The sequence below is a fragment of the Larus michahellis genome, chromosome 21 (assembly GCF_964199755.1).
Source record: "Larus michahellis chromosome 21, bLarMic1.1, whole genome shotgun sequence".
Lineage (NCBI taxonomy): Eukaryota > Metazoa > Chordata > Aves > Charadriiformes > Laridae > Larus > Larus michahellis.
The window spans coordinates 3,167,130-3,188,245 of NC_133916.1; the positions used below are offsets into that span (position 1 = coordinate 3,167,130).

The following is a 21,116-nucleotide window of genomic DNA, read 5'->3' on the forward strand; positions in this document are numbered from 1 at the left end:
TAAGACACACACTCAGAGCTCAGAAGCTACAACTTCTCTTGCTCACACCCCTCCTCAGCACTGTTTTTGGACAATCACTGCTTTGGCAGGACACTTTCGGCCAATTCAACAGATCTCCTGAACTTCCTTAATCCTTACATCTGCAAAACAGCAACATCCATCCCACCCTCTGCCAGCCACTGGCCCTAGGGGCTGAAAGAGAGAAGGATGCGTCTTTTTCAAAAGAAAAATTTAAATTTGTTTTTATTTCAACTCGGTATTCACGTCCAAGTCTAGCTCAGCCCCCCGACAAGCGCTGGTCGGCTTCGGCGGAGGGAGCGCTTTGCTCTGCTCCACAGCGCTGAGTCTGCCGAGGAAGTTTGCTCGAGAGCAGAGAGTGATAAAGAGATGGGAGAATCTCTGTCGGAGCCAGCCCGGGCGCTCGCTCCAGCATCAGGAACTGGTCACCACTCCAGACATGAGCCCAGGACAGCCTGGGCTCGCTTTGATGAGGCTTTATTGCTTCTGTGCAGATGCTGCCCCACTTGCCCCTTTCCTGGAGGGGTTGGGCAGGAAAGGGGAGCTGTTGGACCATTCCTAGAGGGAAAGGGCAAGAAGCGCCTCTCCAAAACAATTTTGCACTCCCAGAGGCTGCTGAAATCTCTGTGGCTCCACCTCTACTGCAGAAGACTGGCAGGTCTTGGAAATCTTAGCCATGAAGAAACAAATACTAGAAGACACGATCTGCCCGTCTCCTCCAGACAGAGGGAGTCGATGCCCAAGGCAAGGAGCAGGAAAGTTGCTGCTCAGAGCCCAGGAAAACAGCGGAGCCTCCAGGAGAAGGCAGCAGCCAGGTATCTTCAACATCCCTCCGTGGAGAGAAGAGCCCTTGGAACAGGGTCACTCCAGTAGCCCAACGCTGCCGGCATCAGCCCTCACCACCTGCACGGTGCACACACTGGCCACTGGTCTCAGCCGCCTTCCCTCGCTCGCATACCGCACCTCTTCCGTGCAGCGGCTGCCCCGGTTCCTGCAGCTCCCGATGCCCCCCGCGGAGAATGGGCTTGGGCTGCCGGCTCTCCCCGCCTGCGAGGCTCCACGGGGTCTCAGCACCCGTTCTCAGCCACAGCTGCCTCAAGTGTTGCAGGTTCATGCTGGATTGCTGCTGCGGCCATACTGATGGCTTCCTCCAGGCTCTGCTGCTCTTCTAACTAGTGAAGGAAAGTGAGAGAGATAACACTGTCTGCCCCAAAGGTGGGCTCAGGAGGTGCGAGATCGCTCAGGGCAGCAGGACAGAGGTACAAGGGATTGGCGGTACGAGGTACATGGGAGAAAGCAGCAGGGCAAAGCAGAGACACAGCTACGATGGGGAGAGGCTGTTTACAAGGAGCATTCTGCAATCCAAGGAGCACTTCCCTGCTCTTCTCCATACACAGGGCATCTGGGAATTAGGGAGCAGGAGGAGAAGCAGCAGAGCAAGCAGGCGAGTGCTGAAGCCAGTGGGTGGAAGGGGGAACAAAGGGGAAGGTGGCAGGAGCTGTGCTGTACCTGCACTGCGATGTGGGTGCCATTGGCGGTAGCCAGCAATGCCACCTGCTGATGACAGAAGGATGCGACGGCTGATTCTTCAGACATGACTGTTCCAGAAGTGACTACGGTAACCTAAGAAAAGTTAAGATAAAAAACAATCATGTTTTAAATGGAAATGCAATTCCCTTCCAGCAGGGAAAAGGGAAGGTCCCAGTTTTGTCTGTACCGGCTGCGTCTCAGTGCCACCCGCATTGGCGACAGTCATGGTGTGTGTGTCACCACCTGCCAGCTCTTCCTCAGCCACGGCGAGGGCACTGCTCTGCGTCACCATGCTGACTGCACTGCCCAGGGCCTGCAGGTCTTCCTGCGACAAACTGACCTGGGTGGGATAAAAGCGGATGCTCTCAGCCAGGACGGCTCCTCAGGAAGCCTTACGCAACTCCCAAGTTCAGCAACACAAAGGTCTCAGTAAGGATGAGATATTCTCTCATCCCCTGCATGCAAGACCTAGAGCACAGAGAACCGCAGGGACTTTGCTCAAGGTCACGGAAAAAATCGATGGAGAACTCACAGGTCTCCAGCCTTCCCCCTTCTATCACACCTCCCCTTCCCCTTTAGGATTTTCTCTTCAGGCTTTGAAAAAACAGCCTCTGCATCGCTGCAGCACGGAGCTTCTCAGGCTAAGAGGAAACAAGCGTTACTCGTGGCAGCTGTTTCCTTTGCCCCATGCCACAGAAGGGAGTTTTTCCCAGTCAGCACACGAGCAGCTGGTGGAGGGAAGTACATGAAATGCACATGTACAAGCACAAGTACACAAACAATTAAAAAAACAATCTCCAAATCCAGCCTGTGTCAGCAGAGATTGGGAGCTGCCTCTCCACAGCTGGTCGGGAGGCGTGGGCTGCCAGGCACTGCACGCCAGCGGGGGCAAACACCTGCAAGACCCCGTCCAGTAAGAAGGCGAGTCGGGGACCAGAGACCCGTTCTTTACCCTCCACATCAAGACTGCAGCAGTGAGGTAAGGCTGGAAGGAGGGAGCCCTCATGATGGACAGAGCCCTTGAAGCCCCAGGGTCTGTTTTACACTGCAATAAAAGCCTTAAAGAGAACACCCAGGCTGGGTAGCGGCAGAATCTTATTCAGTTAACTGCTGTCCCCCACATGCTGGAGGCTGTCAGCATCCATACCTGCTCTGTCCCATCCTGAGAGATAAGTGAGACCTGCGTAGGCATACCATCTTCATCTTCCTCTTCATCTTCCTCCATCTCTGACAGGAAAGCAATATGCTGGGTCTTCACAGGGGAGCCACTATCAGCAGCAGCAGCTGAGTCTGAGAAGGGGAAGAGCAAAAGGGGAGAGAGAAGCGCTAACCAGAGCGTGAAAGAACACGCCTGACCCTGGGACGTGCCTGTTCCCTGAAAGGCCAGCACAGAAGAGCACAAGATCATGATGACAACAGCCCAGTGTTGGCCTGGGAAGAAGGATCTTTACCTCTCCCTGTACTAGAGAACAGGCAGGAGTCTGTTTCCAACTCGTGACACACAGTGAGGACCACGGGTAACGCTCTACCCTTGTCTGTGACACCGATCTGGGTTTGACGGGGGAGGCAGGAGGCCACAGCATCCCCTGAGAGAGGGGGGCGGCTGCAGGCTCTTACTGTCATCTCTCTCCCCATTGCCACATGGCCTGACCCAAGCCTGGCGATAGCAGAGTGGTTGCTCACCCTCCAGCTGCTGCTGTTCGTAGAGGGCCTGTTCGCTCTCTTCCGTGGCCTCCAGCTCGCCGTGGCTGCTGCGCTTGTGCATGGCCAGTGTGGAGGTCTGGCGGTAGGTCTTCCCACAACTGTTGCAGGTGTAGGGCTTGCAGTGCGTGTGGACCACGTGGTGCTTGTAGAGGCTGGAGTACTCGGTGAAGCGCTTTCCACAGCCTGGCACAGTGCACATGTACGGCTTCTCTCCTAGGGCAGAGGCCACAGAGCACGGCTTAACCCACTCACCCTCCTCATGCTCTGGAAAGGGATTCCCCATCAAGAGCAAATAGCTGGAGACAGACTGATGGAACAATAATCAGTCCAATAAAGCAATTCCTATTTCCTTTAACTCCCTGGCTACCTCCAGATCTACCCCTGCAATGCCTGGCCTGGAAACGACCATTTCAGTCCCACGGATTTCCCTGCTGCCACATGCAGTCAGCGCAGCCAGCTGCCTGGGGAGGAGCTGTCTGCGTTTCACCCTCTTCCCCTCTTACCTGTGTGGATTCTCATGTGGTTCTTGTAATTCGTGGCACTGGTGAAGCCCCTTCCGCAGTTGGGCTCTGGACACATGTACGGCCGCTCGCCTGTGTGTGTTCGGATATGAACCTTGCGGATGTTGGATGTGGTAAAAGAGCGGCCACAGCCCACAAAGGGGCACTTGAAGGGACGCTCACCTGCATTGACAGAGTAATGTGGATGAGACTCCTGCTACAACGCAGCTACCTGGAATGTCCTGGACACCCATATCCCTCCACTCCTGTATCCCTTTACTCCTCCACACTATTACACCAACGAGACCTCAGATCTGACCGACTGTGGGCACATTTCCTCTAGCAACGTTGGCATCCCTACCTCTTTTGCTCTGCTGTTCATAACTGAGCTGAGAATCCCTAGAACTACTTCTACTACCCATCTACTTCTGTCTGAAGGCAACTTCAGTTCTGCCTTGCTTCACTCAAGATATAAAAAGGCATGTCCTGGACAAAGGCTGAAGCAGTACTTTATCTTGGAGACCCTTTCACTAGGCAGCTCAGTTCTCCTCCTGTACTGCTCACCTGTGTGTGTCCGAATGTGTTTCTGTAGATCCCCAGAGGTTTTGAAGGCTTTGTTACACACATCTTCTGGACACTTGTACGGTTTCTCACCAGTATGTGTTCTCACGTGGCTCTTCAGCCCATACCCTGTCCAGAAGAGAAACCACAACTAAATTAATAACGAGAAGGAAAAATATGGCAAGCTGTGTACCACCTCTCAGGTTTTTTTAAATGTCTGTCCTGGGTCTGCAAAGCTGAAGGGGAAGAAATAGCCAAACAGCTTCACAACACCACTGACAATTCAGCTTCTTCCTGCAACTCCTTTAATCTGTCCACAATCAATCAAGTCCTGGACAGTCTGCCATGCTGCAATTCCTTCTCAGAAGGATTTAAAGGCTATGCTCATCGTACTTTGCTGGAAAAAAGCCAGGGCTGATACTCGAGAGTGGTTTGGACCGGACAGAAGACAAAATTTTCTCAAAAGAGAAATCGTTACCTGTAGCAAATGCTTTCCCGCAGCTTGGGAAGTCGCACATATATGGCCGGTCACCTGTGTGAGCACGTTCATGTACCTGGAAAAGAAAGAACCAGTCCCTAAAATGAGGTCAAATACCAGGAGGAAGGCAAGCAGTGTGGAGAAATCTAGCTGGTGGAGAGAATCCAAAGTTCTCTGTTGGATTTCACCTTGGCCAATTAACACATCTGGGTCTCTTGGGGAGCCAAGCACACAACTCAGCCGTTTGTATAGCAGCATTCTGATCTGGCACTATAACACAGGGATATGTCTGATCTGCACACTGTGTGACTGCATGTTACTTGCTTTACCTTTAGGTGGTGGGCGGTGGTATAGAGGCGGCCACAGCCTTTGTACCCACAACGGAAAGCTCTACTGCCGACCTGCTGCCCCTTCTCATTGCTGTGCACTTCCTCCTCCTGCAAATCCTGCTGAGAGAACGTATGGAAATTAATTCAGTGAGCCACTACAGCAGGCTTTGCAAAGCCCACACAAATAACTTCCCTGCTTGCTATACATATGCACTCCTTCAGTTACACTCACAAAAACATGTTCCTACAAACACAGCTCGTGCACACATATGGTGCAACCCAGGTGACAGGACAGGGGTCTAGGAACCAGCATTTCCCATTCCCACCTCCCAACTTACTGGGTGTTCTCAGACACATAACTCACCTCCCCACACTTCACTTAGCTCATTTGTAAAACTTGCAGCTAATATATTTGCTAACTTTGCAGAGAAACCACAAAGCTTTTTTAATTACTAGCTGACAAAGCGCTCTGCATCAAGAGGAGTTTGGCCTAGTTTCAGAAATGCACCACTGAAAAATTCAGACCTGGGAAGGGACATCGCTGGAATCCTCACTCTTTTTATGGCAGGTGTTTGTCACTCCCTCCTCTTCCTCGTCAGACACCTACAAGCAAAGAGGCACGGGTACTGTTCATACCTCCCTGTACAGCGTGGAGCAGGTGAGCAATCCAAGCAGGAAGGCATTCACATCAGCAGTGCCACCCCACTCTTCTCCAGAGACTAGGAGAGGCTGGTTCTACCACAGCAGAAAGGTCTCCATTGGCAAATCGTAGTGCTGCCCCCAGCTGAGTACTGGACCAGCACACTCCTGCTAGCCCCTTCTCACACAACACCATGACGATGGGATAAAGTAGCAGCACCCAAAACGTTCAGATGGAGCACTGCCGTGACAACACATTAGTGTCTGAAGCTATTTTGGTTTTTGAGGCCTTTGTCTAAATGGGGAAAAGTGGCCATAACTTATCCACTCCTGATAGGTAAAAGGCTAGTCATGATCTGCTGCTTGAATCATCCGTGGAAGAGAATATCATACCCAGGTGGCATTACGAGAAACCCAGGCAAACAAAGAAAACACCTACAAGGAGGGTCATTTAAAGCAAGGAAAAAAATCCAAGCTCTATCACAGCAGCTCTCTGCTCTTCCCAAACCTGTGCCTGCAGCAGGTTAAGGGTAGTACACCCAGCACCCAGACTGCCCCATTCTAGGTCCTTAACTGTCAGCCACCTCTCAGTGGTGGCACTCTCACAGGAGCCCTGGCCAGTTTCTCTTCTCAAAGCTGGCATTGCTGAAAAACAAATACACAAATATACTAATGCAGGGAAGACATTTAATCCCCAGACCAAACGTGGACTACTACACCAGCCCCTCAGTGCTGCTGGCAGACCATGAAAGAAGCGCTGCGTCCTCACCTTACTGGCATACTGCTTTAACGCATTCATGGTCTCGACATCAAAGGCATCATCTTCCTCCTCTCCAGCCAACTCCTCGAGCCCAGTTTCTGCCTGCACTTCCAGGATGGTGCTGCCAGGTGGCATGATGACAGGACGATGTATGTAGGCAGTGGAGCCATCCTCCAGTTGGACAGCCTCGAAGGTGCCGGGGTCATAACTTTCTGGAAGAGGAACCCAGTAAAATCAAATGCAAAAGAGCTGCTGAGTGCGAGGCACTCTTCATCTCCCTGGGCTACCTACAGCCTTGGAAATCTGTGATGCTTTAGCAGTTTCTATTCCAGCTGCCAAGGGAAGAAGAGGGAACACACATTACCTTTAGCTGTGTTGTGTATGTAGGCCATGCTGCCATCTTCCAATACTACTGGCTGGCCGTCTTCAAAAGCCACAGACTCTAAAAAAGAAAAAAAATCCACCCAACTTACTGGAAGACTCAGATGGGATGGAGGGGATCCTGCGTCAGCTCCTGCACGCTACAGTATTCACACCCACAGGAAAGGACACAGCAGAGCTGCCTGCCTGCACTGAAAGTCAACCACAACTATAGGTTTTAAGACACCACTTGAGCCCTTCTGACATGAATTATAAGGTTTTTTCATGCTCCATGCATAGCTTCACCACACTTCTCTACTCACTGGGGCAATGCAATATCTCACTAATTCAAAATGCCAGATTATGTCCCGGACAAGAAGGATGGCTCTGGCACAGGGGTGTATCAAGGAGAACACAAACATCCCATGGCAGGGGAAGCAGGGGTGAGAAGGAAAACCCCTCTTGTTGTGCATGTGTTTGGAGGTGGGGAAGACGATGAAGGGAGGAAAGGGGCACAGCCAGGCATACAACACGGATTTCAAGCAACCTTTTAAGAACAGAAAAGGGAGGTGGCATACAAGGAGCTTGGGAGGGTGAAGGAAGGACCGCCCAAAGCAACAGAGCTCTTTCTACCTGCCCTTTTACATCTTATCGTGGCCAGGCAGGACTCCTCTGTGCCACGCTGGTGCCTGCCACACAAAATGAATGCCCATCACCTCTCAGATTAATTTATGTCACCTCATTTCAGAGGTGACATTGGCTGATGGGTCAACGACCAAGGTGGCATTGCTCCCAACAATCTCCGCCCCCGCAAACACCTATTCCAGAAGTAATATATTATCTCATTGTTCACAGGAAATTCCTGTCCAACTGCTCCCACATGAAACAAACTTTGTTTGGGCTCTGTAGTTGGCACAAATACAGCATGCAACTTACTGGCCTTGCTTGTAGATTTGTGATCTGTCAGACTGACAACTGTGAGAGCGCCCACAGGTGAAACAACGCTTCAACATTTGCTTACACCACCAGCAAATTTGCCTTTTTTTCAGATTGCTAAAACTTTGCAGGAAACCACATGTTCTATATCCTTGCTCATCCAGCCTCAAAACTATGGGAAAGAAAAAAACCCTACACCTATATGGACTTCTTAAGGTAAGAGAGGAGCCCAACTGTTGGAACACAGACAACTGCAGTTATAGCTACAACGTCCTTCTAAAAAGAAAGAGGTGAATTTATGGTCCTCACCTTTCTGAACTGTCACCTGATGGATATAAGCTGTGGTCCCATCTTCAAGTTCAATGACTTGCCCTTCAATCAGTTTTTCACCTGAAACAGTTAAAAAATTGCCATCAGTGCTGCCTGCAGAGTCCAGTCTTTCTGGTTCCACGAGCTGTCCCCTTTGCCGCATCTTCTCAAGGAACCCAGTCCCACAGAAGACAGCAAAACTGTTACTTATAAGCTGTTATTTATCAACCTTTCCCCTGAATAGCCACAGAGACACTTAACTTCCCAGAAATGTTGGAGCCTCCCTTTCCTAGACAGGAGGATACAAGACAAAGAGCCTCAGTCATCACTTGTTTACAAGCTGCCCTGCACAGCCCTGTAAGCCAAGAAGCAGAAAGAATGATGTATGCTAAGCATTTTGGATCTGAAGTAGAAAGCAATTGCACTTGTGCTGGAGAAAAATTCAACTAGGAGCTTTTGACGGCATCAGCGGGGTCTGAAGATTTATTTTCTTCTACTTTGCTGGAAGGTCAATGCTTGGAAAAAAATTACAGGACCAAAAGGGACCTAAAGTGTTTCTATCCATGTTGGGTTGTGAAGACTGGACTCTTAAAATAGCGTAACTCTCAGTAACCTTATAATAACACTCCAGTTACCAAGTTATTTGATGCAGAGAGGACACTGCTCTACCCCACTTGAACCTGAGGAATCCAGGTTGCTTTCACCTGTTGCACAATGTTTGGGGTGTGGGTGTGTGTGTGTGTGTGTGTGTGTCACAAAATCTAGTGGTTTTCAAGATAATCCCACTCCACATGTGTAATAAACTTGCAGTGAGTTCACACAGAAAAGAAAGCAAAAGAACAATCCCCAGGACATGAAGCCTTGCAACTCAACTGTCCTGTTCCGCAGGCTGGGAAACAGCATGTTCCTTTTCTCAGGAACAGTGGGCGGTTAAAGAAGCAGCACCTCCACACACCAAAATAAGGGCAGGTGTTAAATTCCGCACTGGTATCGCTCTGGTTAACCAATGCCAAGCTCAGCACTCCTTTAAGTGAAAAAAGCACTACTGTGAACCAAATTCTATGCGTCCCAGTGAAGTAAAACATCCTGCTCAGCTTCAAGGGAAGTTCAAGTTGAATACAGTCCTGGCAGGCCATAGCGGGAACTCCACTTCCCCAGCTACCCCAGAGAGAACAGGGCTCACTCTAGTCTGAACAGAACCTTTATTTTCTATGGCAACAGCTCTGCCATCTCCAAAGTTTTATTTCCAAACCAGAGGCATGTTTTAGTTCTGCTGCGTCACTCTTCTGTGCAAATCTAACAGATAGCTGCTAGCTTCCTGTACCAAGCAACCATACAAGATCTGTGAGAGTTCGCATGCCATGAGGGCACCTTCAGTAAGTCTGACTTTAATTTCACAGGGTCAATCGAGAGACTTTTAGACTTCACAGCCCAAAGGAACTGTTACCTTTGACAGCCTGCTGAATGTAGGCTGTCGTCCCGTCACTAAGGGTCACTGCTTGCAAGCCCAAGCTCTCCATCCTGCCCCAATGTCTGGTCCTCAGACATGAATTTCACTTTACTCAGTGTGCTCGCAAAGAGCACCGGGACCCAGAGCAAGAGGTTTGTGGAACAGCGAGTTGTCTTCTTTGTTGCAAGCCTTAAATAAAAAGAACAATTCAAATTTTATTTGTTCCCAACATATGTATACTCACTTTTGCACATTATGAAAGGATTGAACTATTTTGGAGATGATAAAGGATTAAACTGGACAAAAGATGCACTCTTCCCATAGCAACAGCAGGCAGGACTAACAATCTGTCCCACAGACAAATACAAGATAAAGCTTATCAAGCCAGTGAACTGACAGACTCTTTTTAGAGATAGCGTAAATGCCACATTCAAGCCCTTCCCATCCTCCAAAGGATCTTTGAAGTCTGAACCTACAGGCTGAGGCTGTCCTGTGCTGGAAGACAGGGGCAGGACGATGAACTCTGTCCCTGGAAGCATCCTCATTCTCTCCTCCCTTTCCTGTCTAGTTCACAGCCTTCTGAGGAAGAGAATTTTGGGCTATAAGCAGATGATGTTAAAACATCCACAGCCTGACACGAACATTTTGCTAAAGAGGCAGTCTGCTGATAGATTATCTTTTAAAGCAGCTGCAGTGGATTCTACATGAGTAATTTCTGAGATAGCTTAATATTTTATCATTTTGATTTCCAGAAACAAGTCTGACCGCTCTGTTTGTTACTGCAGCACCCAGGGGTGCAGCCAGGCTTTGTGCCACACTTAAAGCCCTCTAAGCCAAGTGCTCCCTACCCCTGACATACAGCTGCTCTCCAGCTGCAGCATCCTCTGCCTGCTTTGAGGGCTGACACGTCCTGAGAGGCATTGCAGCTCATTTCCCAGCAAAGGCTCCATGCCAGCAGGGTCGCTGGGGCATTGCTGGGGCATCAAAGCCCCTTTGAGTTGCTCTGGCTGCCATGCAAACCGATGTCAGCGCTGCTGGAGGGGCCTGGAAGGGATGCGGCAGGCGCTGCCTGCGGAAAGCCAGGCGTAGGCAGCGGTACGAAGCCACCCAGGGCATGACAAGGGCCGTGCCTCCCGCCTCAGGGCGGGCTGGGGACAGGGCAGGGCGGGGCACGGCAGGGCCGAGCCTGGCGGCCTGAGGGGCAGGACGGGGCCTGACGCCATGGCGAGCCCTGAGGGGAGCGGAGGGGTGGGCGGACCTCGGTGCCCTGGGGGTGGCGGGGAGACGTGGCGGGGCTCCCCCCGTGTTGTTGGCCGAGGAGAGGTGGCGGCAGCAACTCACCGAGGCCCAGTTGCTCCTCGGCCGCCATCTCCCCCCCATCCCCTCAGGCCTCCCCCCCACCACTGGCACCGACCTGAGGAAACCCGACGGAGCCGAGTCCGCCGCCTGACCGCCATGCACCGGGGCCCGGCCCCTGCTGGCCTGGCCCCGCCCCGCAACCTGCATAGCGGCAGGGCTTACCGCTCACCTCAGCCGCCCACCCCGTGACATCCAGGTTCCGGGGCCCCCGGCCCCGCCCCCCGGAACAGGGCGGGCAAGGCGGCGGTGCGGTCAGTGCGCATGCGCATTGCCCACATTGATGCCGAGCGGCTCATCTTGCCCTCAGGGGCCTGCCCCAGCGGAGAGGTTTAGTGGGTCCTTGCGCGCGTAAACTTAATAAGGAGGTTTTATAGCACTGAAATCCAAGAGGGGGAACCTGTCCCAGCAGCATGGCGTTGTGCTGTTTCCTTCCCGGCGGCTGCTGAGGGGAGGCCGAGGCTCCTGTGATGCCTACCCTCATCACCGCGCTGCCAAGCGGTGGAGGAGCTCCTGGCGTGGTAGCCTGAGGCAGGAGGCAAAGAGACCGCAGCCGTTGGATTAGCGACGAAGGAGATGCGGGCAGGGAACCGCGCGCCGAGGGGAGCCGAGAGGCGGGGAGGGCCCGGGCCGGTTTTCCCCGCCACCCTCCGCCACTCCCCGTATGGCGGCCACGCCGTGCCACCCTCCGCCACTCCCAATATGGCGGCCACGCCGTGCCACCCTCCGCCACTCCCAATATGGCGGCCACGCCGTGCCACCCTCCGCCACTCCGGATAGGCGAAGCGCCGCGTGACCCCATCTCGCGAGATCTCCGCCCCTTTTTATAGCACGCAGGGCCCCATCCACCCCCTTCGGTTCCGGCCAGCCGCCGCCATGAGGTGAGCGCAGGCCCCTGCCGCCCCATCCGCCGCCATCCACTGCCATCCGCGCCCGGCGGGGCGGCCTGGGCGGTCGGTGGGGTACGGGCAGCGGCCGTGGGGTAGCGCGGATGGGCCGGGGCGGGCTCAGGGGTCTTGTCCCCCGCTCCGCGGCCTGCAGCAGGCCCAGGCGGGGTCGGCCCTGAGCCCGCCTTGTCTTCCCCCCCTCGCAGCAGCAAGGTCTCCCGCGACACCCTGTACGAGGCGGTGAAGGAGGTGCTGCAGGGCAGCAAGGTCAAGAAGCGCAAGTAAGAGCCCAGCGCCGTGACGGGCCCGGGCGCCGTGCAGGCCCCCGGGGGTGGGTCTTGCTCTCCCCCAGCCCGGCTGGGCCCTCACCGGCGCCGCTTCCCTCTCCCCTCCCGCAGGTTTGTGGAGACAGTGGAGCTGCAGATCAGCCTGAAGAACTACGACCCGCAGAAAGACAAGCGGTTCTCCGGCACCGTCAGGTTCGACATCCTCTTGCTCCCACCCAGCCTTCGGCCTGCGCCCCCCCCGGCTGCTGCCAGGCCCCGCCGCAGGGCAAGGGGGCCATAGCGGGAGGACGCAGCGCTGAACCGCTCGGGTAGTTCAGACCACCCCGGCTAAGCGGGTATGGCTGGACGGACCCCTACCCTGGGTCTTAAAACATGAGGGGAGGTGTGGGAGGCCCCTGTGGTGTCCCCACCGACCTGCTGGAGAAGGCAGGTTAGAAGCTGTGGAGGAAGATCTCAGGCACTGTGGTAAGGTATCTCCGTGATGGCTCCCATGGAAGTGTGTGCGGTGCTAGCAGTTCATAGTAATTTGGACCTTCTGTCCCCAGGCTGAAGTCAACTCCACGGCCCAAGTTCTCAGTCTGTCTGCTGGGTGACCAGCAGCACTGCGATGAGGCCAAAGCGGTTGACATCCCTCACATGGACATAGAGGCTCTGAAGAAACTCAACAAGAACAAGAAGCTGGTGAAGAAGCTGGGTGAGTTAGTGCTGTGGACTGGGCTCCGAGTCCCCTGGCCAACTCGGGAGGGCTGGGTAAGCAGGATGGTTTTCCCTGTGCTTAGATTTTCATCTCATGGTTAACTGGCAGGAATAGAAAGCTGACCAGAGTCAGCCTGGAGTACAGAAATCTGCCTAGAAACTACCCAGAAGAACAACCAACCTGTTGGGAGTGCAGAAGGTCTGACAGGTCAACACTCCATAAGGGTGCCCTCCGGAAGGAAGGGATATAGGAAGATTGTTCCTGTCTCCCTGAAGGTTTCACCCTTAGTGGCGTTGCTCGCTTTACCAGTCAGGGAGCTGGAGCACAGCAAAATCTGAGTAAAGCTGGAAGAGAAAGTTTGCTTTAGTCCAGCAGTGCTTAAATGAACAGAATAAAATTTGCTTATTTTCACTTGGTAAGAGATAAAACCCTTCCCTCGTTTCAAAGTCATTTTGATACATATCTTGGGCAGACAAGAAAAACTTCCCACTCGGTCCATAATTAGCCATAGAAGCATATGCAAATAGGAAATGACACAGGGTACCAGGGCTTCTAGCTAAGCCTGTCTGAGATGTGCGATACATCCATCCATCCATCGACACGCACACAGGCTGTGGTAGGAGGCTCCTGGTAGAGCTCAGAGTTCAGTGTCAGTCACCTGCGGCTTGACAAATGCCAGTTTTCTTCAGGGAAACAAACCATACAGTTAAGAGTGTGCTGTCAGGATGTGAAGCTGGGTTCTGGCGGGTTTGGCTGTTGTGACAGGAGTAATTCCTAATACAATATTAGTAAAAACAGCTTAGGTTCAGTTAGGCAGAACTCTGGGCATGTGGAAGTACACGTGTTGAGGGGAAATGGAGCAGCGCAGTCTCAGCTGAGCTGTTAAGTCTCAAGTTGGGTGCAGGAGGTGAGAGTCCATCCTTACCTCCATTGGTTCTCTCCTCACAGCTAAGAAGTACGATGCCTTCCTGGCTTCCGAGTCCTTGATCAAGCAGATTCCTCGAATCCTGGGTCCAGGTCTGAACAAAGCCGGCAAATTCCCTTCTCTCCTCACTCACAATGAGAACCTGGTGGCCAAGGTTGATGAGGTCAAATCTACCATCAAATTTCAGATGAAAAAGGTAAAGCAGGGCTTTTCCTCACCAAGGCATCTCCATACCTGAGGGTGATTTGTGACGAGTGGTCACTTGTATGTGGCTGCCATCTCCAGTCTGGGCTGTAGGTGTCCCTCGCGCATCTAAAACAGCAGCCGGTGACAATCTTCTCTGCAACGAAGGGAGACAGTACCCAGAGCATTCAGCTGCTAGCTGGAAAGGAGGAGTAATTTATCTGTGGTTGAAAGATCTTAGAGCAAATGATTAGGATTTAATCTTGATGTTTCAATGCTGAGCTCAATCAGCCATAATTAATGCTTCTTACAGTAAGTGGGTGACACTGGCAGGGTGGGGCCCACAGGCCAGGCGTTCCCCCGTGGGTCTGTGCATGCACCAGAGCTTTGCCAGAGGCGAGTTTGGGACTTGACTCTGCAAGTGAACTTTGGAGCAGCTCTGCAGATATCTGCTCTTGCTGTCAAAGCAAGCTGAGTCCCTGAAACCAAAATAACCCTGTTTGGGCATTTTAATCTCATGTTGGCGGTCTAAATGTGACTCATGGGTATTATTCAGAATTAACTGCCAGCTGAGGTGCATCCTTGGACTCCAGCTGATCTGCGCCTGGGGGCACAACAACTTGGAGGACACAGCAAATGTGATAGTTTGCAAATGCTGGAGCATTTTAAGTAACTGAGCTAATGATGTCCTGACACTTTGCCTGTCAGCTCGCTCGTAAATCCTTTTGTCTTCAGCCTGTGGGGAGCATTGACTTACAAGCTTCTCAGCCGGGCTGGCAGGCAGAGGCTTGGCCTCGCTGTGTCTTCTGTGCGGAAAGAAAGGGCTGGTGGCTCGTGCCCAAAACAAAAAGTGAAGCTGGCGCCATGCTTAGCAAGTGAAGTTTGGAGCGAATCATCTGTACTGCGCCGGGTTAGCGGTTTGTAGGGCAGATGCCAACGCTGCCTAATGAACAGGGTGTGGGAGCGGGGTTAAAGCAGAGCTGTGCTCCTGCTCCAGCGCGGGTTCAGCACAGCTCCTTACAAGTCTCTCCTGCTTCCCCATCTCTAAGTCACCTCTGCACTCTGAGGGAGCCAGACTGACCCAAGCTGTGGTTCAGAGGTGGCATCTGGATGTCATGCCAGATGTTCATGGGTGCCAGCTGCCACAAGCTCTGTGGAAGCACCCATGGATAAGCTGGAGAAGTCATATCCAGCTGCCAGAACGTGAGAAAATACCTTGATAGAGCTGGAGCCCCTCCGCTATGAGGACAGGCTGAGAGAGTTGGGGGGGTTCAGCCTGGAGAAGAGAAGGCTCCCAGGAGACCTTATAGCAGCCTTCCAGTCCCTAAAGGGGAAAAGCTGGGGAGGGACTCTGGATCAGGAAGTGTAACCACAGGATGAGGGATAACAGTTTCATACTGAAAGAGGGTAGATTTAGATTGGGTATTAGGAAGAAGTTCTTCACTGTGGGGGTGGTGACGCACTGGAACCGGTTGCCCAGAGAAGCTGTGGCTGCCCCATCCCTGGAGGGGTTCAAGGCCAGGCTGGATGAGGCTTGGAGCAACCTGGGCTGGTGGGAGGTGTCCCTGCCCAGGGCAGGGAGGTTGGAACTAGGTGATCTTTAAGGTCCCTTCCAACCCGAACCATCCCATGATGAGTTTAGATCAGGAGTGGGCTGTTTGTCAGTCGCTTAGCTGCAGTCTTTTGATTTCCCTGCAAAACCTCTGCCTGCCTGAGTGACCCTGGTGTCCCTGTCCCCCAGGTGCTCTGTCTGGCTGTGGCTGTTGGTCATGTGAAGATGACAGAGGACGAACTTGTCTACAACATCCACCTGGCCATCAACTTCCTGGTGTCCTTGCTGAAGAAGAACTGGCAGAACGTGCGTGCTCTGTATATCAAGAGCACCATGGGGAAGCCCCAGCGCCTGTACTAACCAGGCAGCAATAAACTTTTAGGACAACCTACAGCTGTGTTTGCTTTGTGTTCCTCCAGAGCTGCTTTGGAAGGGTTTGTTAAAGAGCTGCTCACTTCTTAGCAGCAAGAAAGGCCTTGAATGCTGGAGTGAGCTGATAGTAATGTGAATTCAAGTAGAATGTCAGACTCTATGAAGAGAATTTGAGGGAAGGAGCCTCAATTCTGCGTTAAGAGCAGGGGAAGGAGGGGGAAGAGCTCCACTCACATCCTCAACAGGCAAGACCAAGGTGGTTCCCTCAGGTGAGGGTGTGCAGTGCAGCTCAGCGCTTGCGCTGAAGCCCCGAGATCCCCCAGCTCACCCACAGAAGGGACCCTTACCTTGTGCCGCGGTCCCCAGAGCCATCCCACAAGCAGAGCTCTGCCTGTCCCAGCAGCCTCCTTGCTCTAGGGGAGTGGGCTGGGGGGAGGAACTTAATTTATAGGTTTCTGCTGCCCCCACACCAACCAATGACTGGTGCCACAGGGTCCTGCCCAGCAGCAGCTCATGAGGAGTTGATGGGGGTCTTCCAGCTGGTCCCAGTTACCTGGAGGAGCCGGGGTGCTGGGGGGTTGAGGTGGAGCTCAGAGGGGGAGTTGGGGCCAAGGTAAAGAGTTTTCTATCCCCCTCTGCTTCCCTCTGAGCTAGTCCCTGTCCAACTCCGTGTTCTGGGCTAAAAATGAGATACATTGCATCTAATTAACGTATATAAATAAATACATTGTGTAATGACTGGTGAGCTTATGGAAGTGTAGCGGATTTAAGCTTCTGGGGGGAAAAAAAACCCCTATGCCCTTGAAAAGAGCTTGTCTTAGCATCCGAGGGAACAGAACAATGAAAATAGCTTTGGATCCTGCTGTTAGGAACCTTTAAATAAGCGTCAGAGCCAGTTTCTGAAAGATCAACACAACACCAAGAAATTCCATTTAATAATTAAAAAAAGACAATACAAAATGCAAACATTTCTTTTTTACAAAGTTCAGATACGTTTCTTTTTTTCTTTTAATCAAGTGCAAATAACTTCATGAACTACATCTTTCTCATTACTTTAATCATTTTTTGCTGGAGATGGTAAATCGTGGCCCGCTGCAAAAGGCAGATATAAATATTCCAACATGAAAAAAAAAAAAAAAACCAAAAACAACAAACCAAAAAAACCAACAACCCTTATTTATGTTCACCGCGTCGAAACATTCAATACATCCGAGGGGGCTGATGATGCCATTTTCAGCCTTTCAAACCTTTTCTGGGTCATGGATGAGGGTGAAGAGAGGGACGGAACCGCAGTGGGGTGGTTCTGGTGGCCCCGGGGACTTTTTTTGGGGGGGGAGTTTATTTGAGATATTAGGGAAAAAGAGGGGGAGGAGACGTTACCAGGTGTCTTTGGCCATCACAGGAGGACGTGCTGCCCTTCTAAAAGTGCTCGTGGGGAGCGGAGGTGGTCGCTGCAGTGACAATGGTGGCACCCAGGACACCCCGAGGCTCCGGGAGCCCCAGTCCCAGCAGGGTCAGAGCGACGGCAACCCCCTCTCCGTTAAATCACAAAGAATTAATCAACTCTGGGAGCACGAGCGGCTGCATCACACCGGGGCCACCGCCATGGGGTTAGTCGTTCCCGGGGTGTTTTTATTTTTGTCGTCGTTTTTTTTTTTTAATCTTCTTTTTTTTTTTCCTTCTAAATACGAAAGACCCTCTCAACGGTCACTGCTCCACTGCGACTGCCCCACAGCAATAAAAAAAAAAACAAAAAACAAAACAAAACCCAAAAAACCCACCCTTCCAAATCCCTACAACAGCTTTTGTGCATCAAAGCAGCTGCTTTCAGACACCAAGCAAGCGACAAACAGCTTCAGCCCACAGATGTGGAGCTTCCAAACAGGCTGGGAGCCGGGCGGCAGGAGGGGTAAATCCACAGCTGGGATCAATCAGGAGAGACTTTTCCAACCGACGCATCTCGGGGACAAACCTCAGCCCCTTTTTTGCCAGCGCTCGCCCAGTCCGCAGCCCCTAATGGAGCCCAGATCAAGCTCTCGGGGAGATGGAGATGGAGGAGGGAAAACATGGGCGAGCAGCTGCCGCCTGGTTTCGGCAAGGATTGACGCCGGGGCGGGGGGGACATGCAGAGCAATAAATAATTGGTTCATTAAGAGCAGGGCTCGCCCTAGATGTGGTCGAAGGGACAGCGAGAGACAAGCGGGGATGGGACCTGCCAACAGGAAAGCTGTAGGCAAGTCGACCACATTTAGTCCTGGCAGCTCTTTGAGAGGATGAAGATGGGGATGAAGGCGCGGGGAGGCGACGGCTGAGAGGGGGTTGCGAGGCTGGAAAGGGAGGAAGGCTGGGGGAGGAGGAAGAGGGGTGACGGGTGGCAGCAGTCGCTTGTCCCTGGGGGTCCTGTCCAGCCGTGTGAAGATTCCGGGGGACAAACCCCTGGGTGATGTCCACCATCGTCCCCAGCCGTGCCTGTCTGCGAAGCTGGGGGAAGGTAGGTGGTGGTGACGGGGGGGGGGGGAGGGGTGGGGGGTGGCAGGATGGGTCACCCCCCCCGGGATCTACTCCCTGGGGAGGGGCTCCCACCGCATCCCGGCAGGATGGAGAGGGACAAAGCCAAAAGCACCTGAAGGGATTTGGAAGCAGGGAGCTTCCCCAGAGCTGGGGAGGGCGCCGAGCTCCATACCTGGGGGGACAGATTTCGGGGCTGAGCAGAGGGGCCGCTCCCCTCTCCTGCCAGCGTGCCCCCCCCGCCCCCCGGACCCTGCCTCGGGGCCTCCCCCAGGTCTCGGCTCGTCCCCGAGCCCCCGCAGGGAAGCCAAATGCTTTGCGAGAAGCAGGTGATGGGGCCAAGTTCTGCATCTTCCTCGCAACGGGACTTGAACAAACCCTCAAACTGCGGAGGATCAGCCCAAAAGCACAAAACCAACCGCGGCCGCCCCATCGCCTCCGTGGACGGACCGAGACGCCCCCGACCCCCTGCAAAAACTCACCCCATCGCGTGCTGAGTAGGAGAGGCACCGTCTCCCCTCCTGCCCCAACCCCAAAACAGGGGGTTTTATCGGGGATAAAGGTGGCAGAAAAGGGTTGCAAGGCCTGAAAACGCCATCCCGCCGGTCAGCGGCAACCCAGGGCTGGGTTTGCTTTGGGTGGGCGGTGGGTTTTTTTGTTACAAACGCACATTCTCATTTCTCAGGCAGGTATAAATATTGTCGTTTCTAGTAGAAAAAAAAACAAAACAAAAAAAAAACAAAAAAAAACAACAAACAAACAAACTTCCCTCTAAATAATATAAAGAAGACTCAAATGATTGCACTTAATACATATGAAAAAGGTAGAAAGGAGGATATCCTAGTGCACAAACATTTACTCCTGCTCTTCACAAAGCTTGCTTTTTCCGAGTTACTCTTTGGCAGAGCTTGTAAGAAAGTCTGGTTTCTTGGCACAAGTGTCTGGGGTGGGGTGGGGGGTTGGGGGGGGGGTGGGAAACAAAAACCCGAACCCGGCTGAAAGTCCTTCTCCTTCGCTCCCTGTTTTCTCCCGTGCAGCCAGGCATTGTTCTCCGGGAACGTGGCTTGGCTGTGCTTTCCTCCCAGCGCCAGCGCGGCTCTCCGGCGGGACGGCCACCGGAGCCACCACGGTTGCCGGCGTGCTTCGCCGATCTCTCCTTTAAATTTTCTTTTTAATCAAGTACGCTTTTTAAAAATTCTTTCCCCCCCAACCCCCGCCCCCACCCCGATCTCTGCAAAGCGATGCCGGCACCCACGACCCAGGCGCTGCCATAAATAACTTCGTTACCTTCTTGTCACCCTCCGCGAAAGGGCTCGGTGGGGCTGCAGCCGTGGGCTGGAAGGATGACGACCCCCCCCGCGATGTCCCGGGGAACCGGGGACAGACCTGGCGTAAAGGAAACCGAAGGGAGGACAGAGACCGGCCAAAGGACCGGCGCTTCGGTTTCCCAAGAAGCTGCTGCTTTGGAAGAGAGGAGCGGCTTCGCCGGCGGCTGGATGGGACCGGAGCATCCCCCCCCCAGCCCCGGCTGGGGACACGGCTCTGTGGGGAACGGTGGAAAAATCGTGGGGGAACGTCTGCGGGGTGAGAAGTGACGGTCCTGCCGGAGCTGAGCGGAGGAAGGAGAAAATCGGAAAGGAGAAGGAAGGGAGAAGAGGTTTTCCTTGATGGCGGGGCGGCCCGGGGGCGGCGGGGGCACAGGGGGGCTATTTGTAAGGCCGGAGGAAGCTGGAGACTTTGGAGCGGAGGAGTTTGATGAAGGAGCGGGGCAGCATCTCCTTGTGTTTCTCCGTGTACTTGAAGTAGTTCTGGGGGTGCGCCAGCACATCGAAGAAAGCTTTGATGAGCTTCTTGTCCTGCGGGGAAGCCAAGACGGAGGCGGGGGGGGGAAATCACCATTGTGCTCCCCTGCGGCGGCTCCGAACCGAAGCCAGGAGGGCAGGGGGGACATGGGGACACAGCGATGGGGAGGATGTTTCTGCACGCCAGCATCCCCCGCAGCCCTGGGCAGCGAGGACCCGCAGAGGATCACAGAATGGTTCAGATTGGAAGGGACCTCAAAGATCGTCTAGTTCTCACCCCTGCCCTGGGCAGGGACACCTCCCACCAGCCCAGGTTGCTCCAAGCCCCATCCAACCTGGCCTTGAACCCCTCCAGGGATGGGGCAGCCACAGCTTCTCTGGGCAACCTGGGCCAGGGGCTCACCACCCTCACAGCAAACAATTTCTTCCCCAGATCTCACCTAAATCTCCCCTCTTTCAGTGTAAAACCCTTCCCCCTTGTCCCATGGCTCCCCTCCCTGATCCCGAGTCCCTCCCCAGCTTTCCTGGAGCCCCTTTAGGGACTGGAAGGGGCTGGAAGGTCTCCCCGGAGCCTTCTCTTCTCCAGGCTGAACCCCCCCAGCTCTCTCAGCCTGTCCCCACAGCAGAGGGGCTCCAGCCCTCCCAGCATCTCCGGGGCCTCCTCCGGCCCCGCTCCAACAGTTCCGTGTCCTTCCTGTGCAGAGGACTCCAGAGCTGGAGGCAGTATCCCAGGTGGGGTCTCCCCAGAGCGGAGCAGAGGGGCAGCAGAGGGGGATGCACTCACCTTGAGGATCTCCTGGTGGTTTTCGGAGGCGTAGAGCCTGCCATCCCGCACAATGTCCTCCACCAGCTGCTCGTAGTCCTCTGCAACACCCAGCCGAAAAAAACACGATTAGGGCACGAGCTGTCACTTGTCCCCAAACCTCTGGTTCCCATCCCTGAGTTCCGCTCCCCCTCAAATACATGGGAGGTG

At 53.5% G+C, this 21,116-nt stretch overlaps 3 protein-coding genes across 11 annotated transcripts in view; 1 reads left to right on the forward strand and 2 right to left on the reverse strand.

The window, feature by feature from the left end:
• Positions 1 to 219: 219 nt before the first annotated feature.
• On the reverse strand, positions 220 to 11,594 carry ZNF76 (zinc finger protein 76). 9 transcript variants are annotated; one of them, XM_074564092.1, is made up of 15 exons: positions 11,409 to 11,594; positions 9,572 to 9,763; positions 8,125 to 8,205; positions 6,884 to 6,961; positions 6,529 to 6,731; positions 5,646 to 5,723; positions 5,121 to 5,237; positions 4,792 to 4,867; positions 4,317 to 4,442; positions 3,756 to 3,935; positions 3,232 to 3,465; positions 2,696 to 2,838; positions 1,736 to 1,888; positions 1,528 to 1,641; positions 220 to 1,190 (listed from the first exon to the last, which is right to left on the reverse strand). In XM_074564092.1, the coding sequence occupies exons 2-15, from the start codon at positions 9,642 to 9,644 to the stop codon at positions 1,086 to 1,088; spliced, it is 1,761 nt and encodes a 586-aa protein (XP_074420193.1). In that variant the 5' UTR covers positions 9,645 to 9,763; positions 11,409 to 11,594; the 3' UTR covers positions 220 to 1,085. The 9 variants fall into 9 exon arrangements, with proteins under 9 accessions (XP_074420193.1, XP_074420192.1, XP_074420191.1 ...); XM_074564091.1 differs by lacking the exon at positions 11,409 to 11,594 and adding an exon at positions 11,103 to 11,143; XM_074564090.1 differs by lacking the exon at positions 11,409 to 11,594 and adding an exon at positions 10,989 to 11,093.
• RPL10A (ribosomal protein L10a) lies at positions 11,199 to 15,852 on the forward strand. Its single transcript, XM_074564099.1, has 6 exons — positions 11,199 to 11,811; positions 12,024 to 12,098; positions 12,216 to 12,296; positions 12,650 to 12,798; positions 13,750 to 13,922; positions 15,651 to 15,852. Exons 1-6 carry the CDS (start codon positions 11,807 to 11,809, stop codon positions 15,819 to 15,821), a joined length of 654 nt encoding a protein of 217 aa, XP_074420200.1. The 5' UTR covers positions 11,199 to 11,806; the 3' UTR covers positions 15,822 to 15,852.
• Positions 15,853 to 18,435: 2,583 nt separating this feature from the next.
• The window catches only part of SCUBE3 (signal peptide, CUB domain and EGF like domain containing 3), a 38,349-nt gene continuing 35,668 nt past the window's right edge, over positions 18,436 to 21,116 (reverse strand). The window contains exons 22-23 of the mRNA XM_074564482.1: positions 20,928 to 21,007; positions 18,436 to 20,197 (exon numbers count right to left, since the gene is read on the reverse strand). Of these exons, the coding sequence (XP_074420583.1) occupies positions 20,048 to 20,197; positions 20,928 to 21,007 (230 nt within the window). The 3' untranslated portion in view covers positions 18,436 to 20,047. The remainder of the gene's footprint in view (positions 20,198 to 20,927; positions 21,008 to 21,116) is intronic.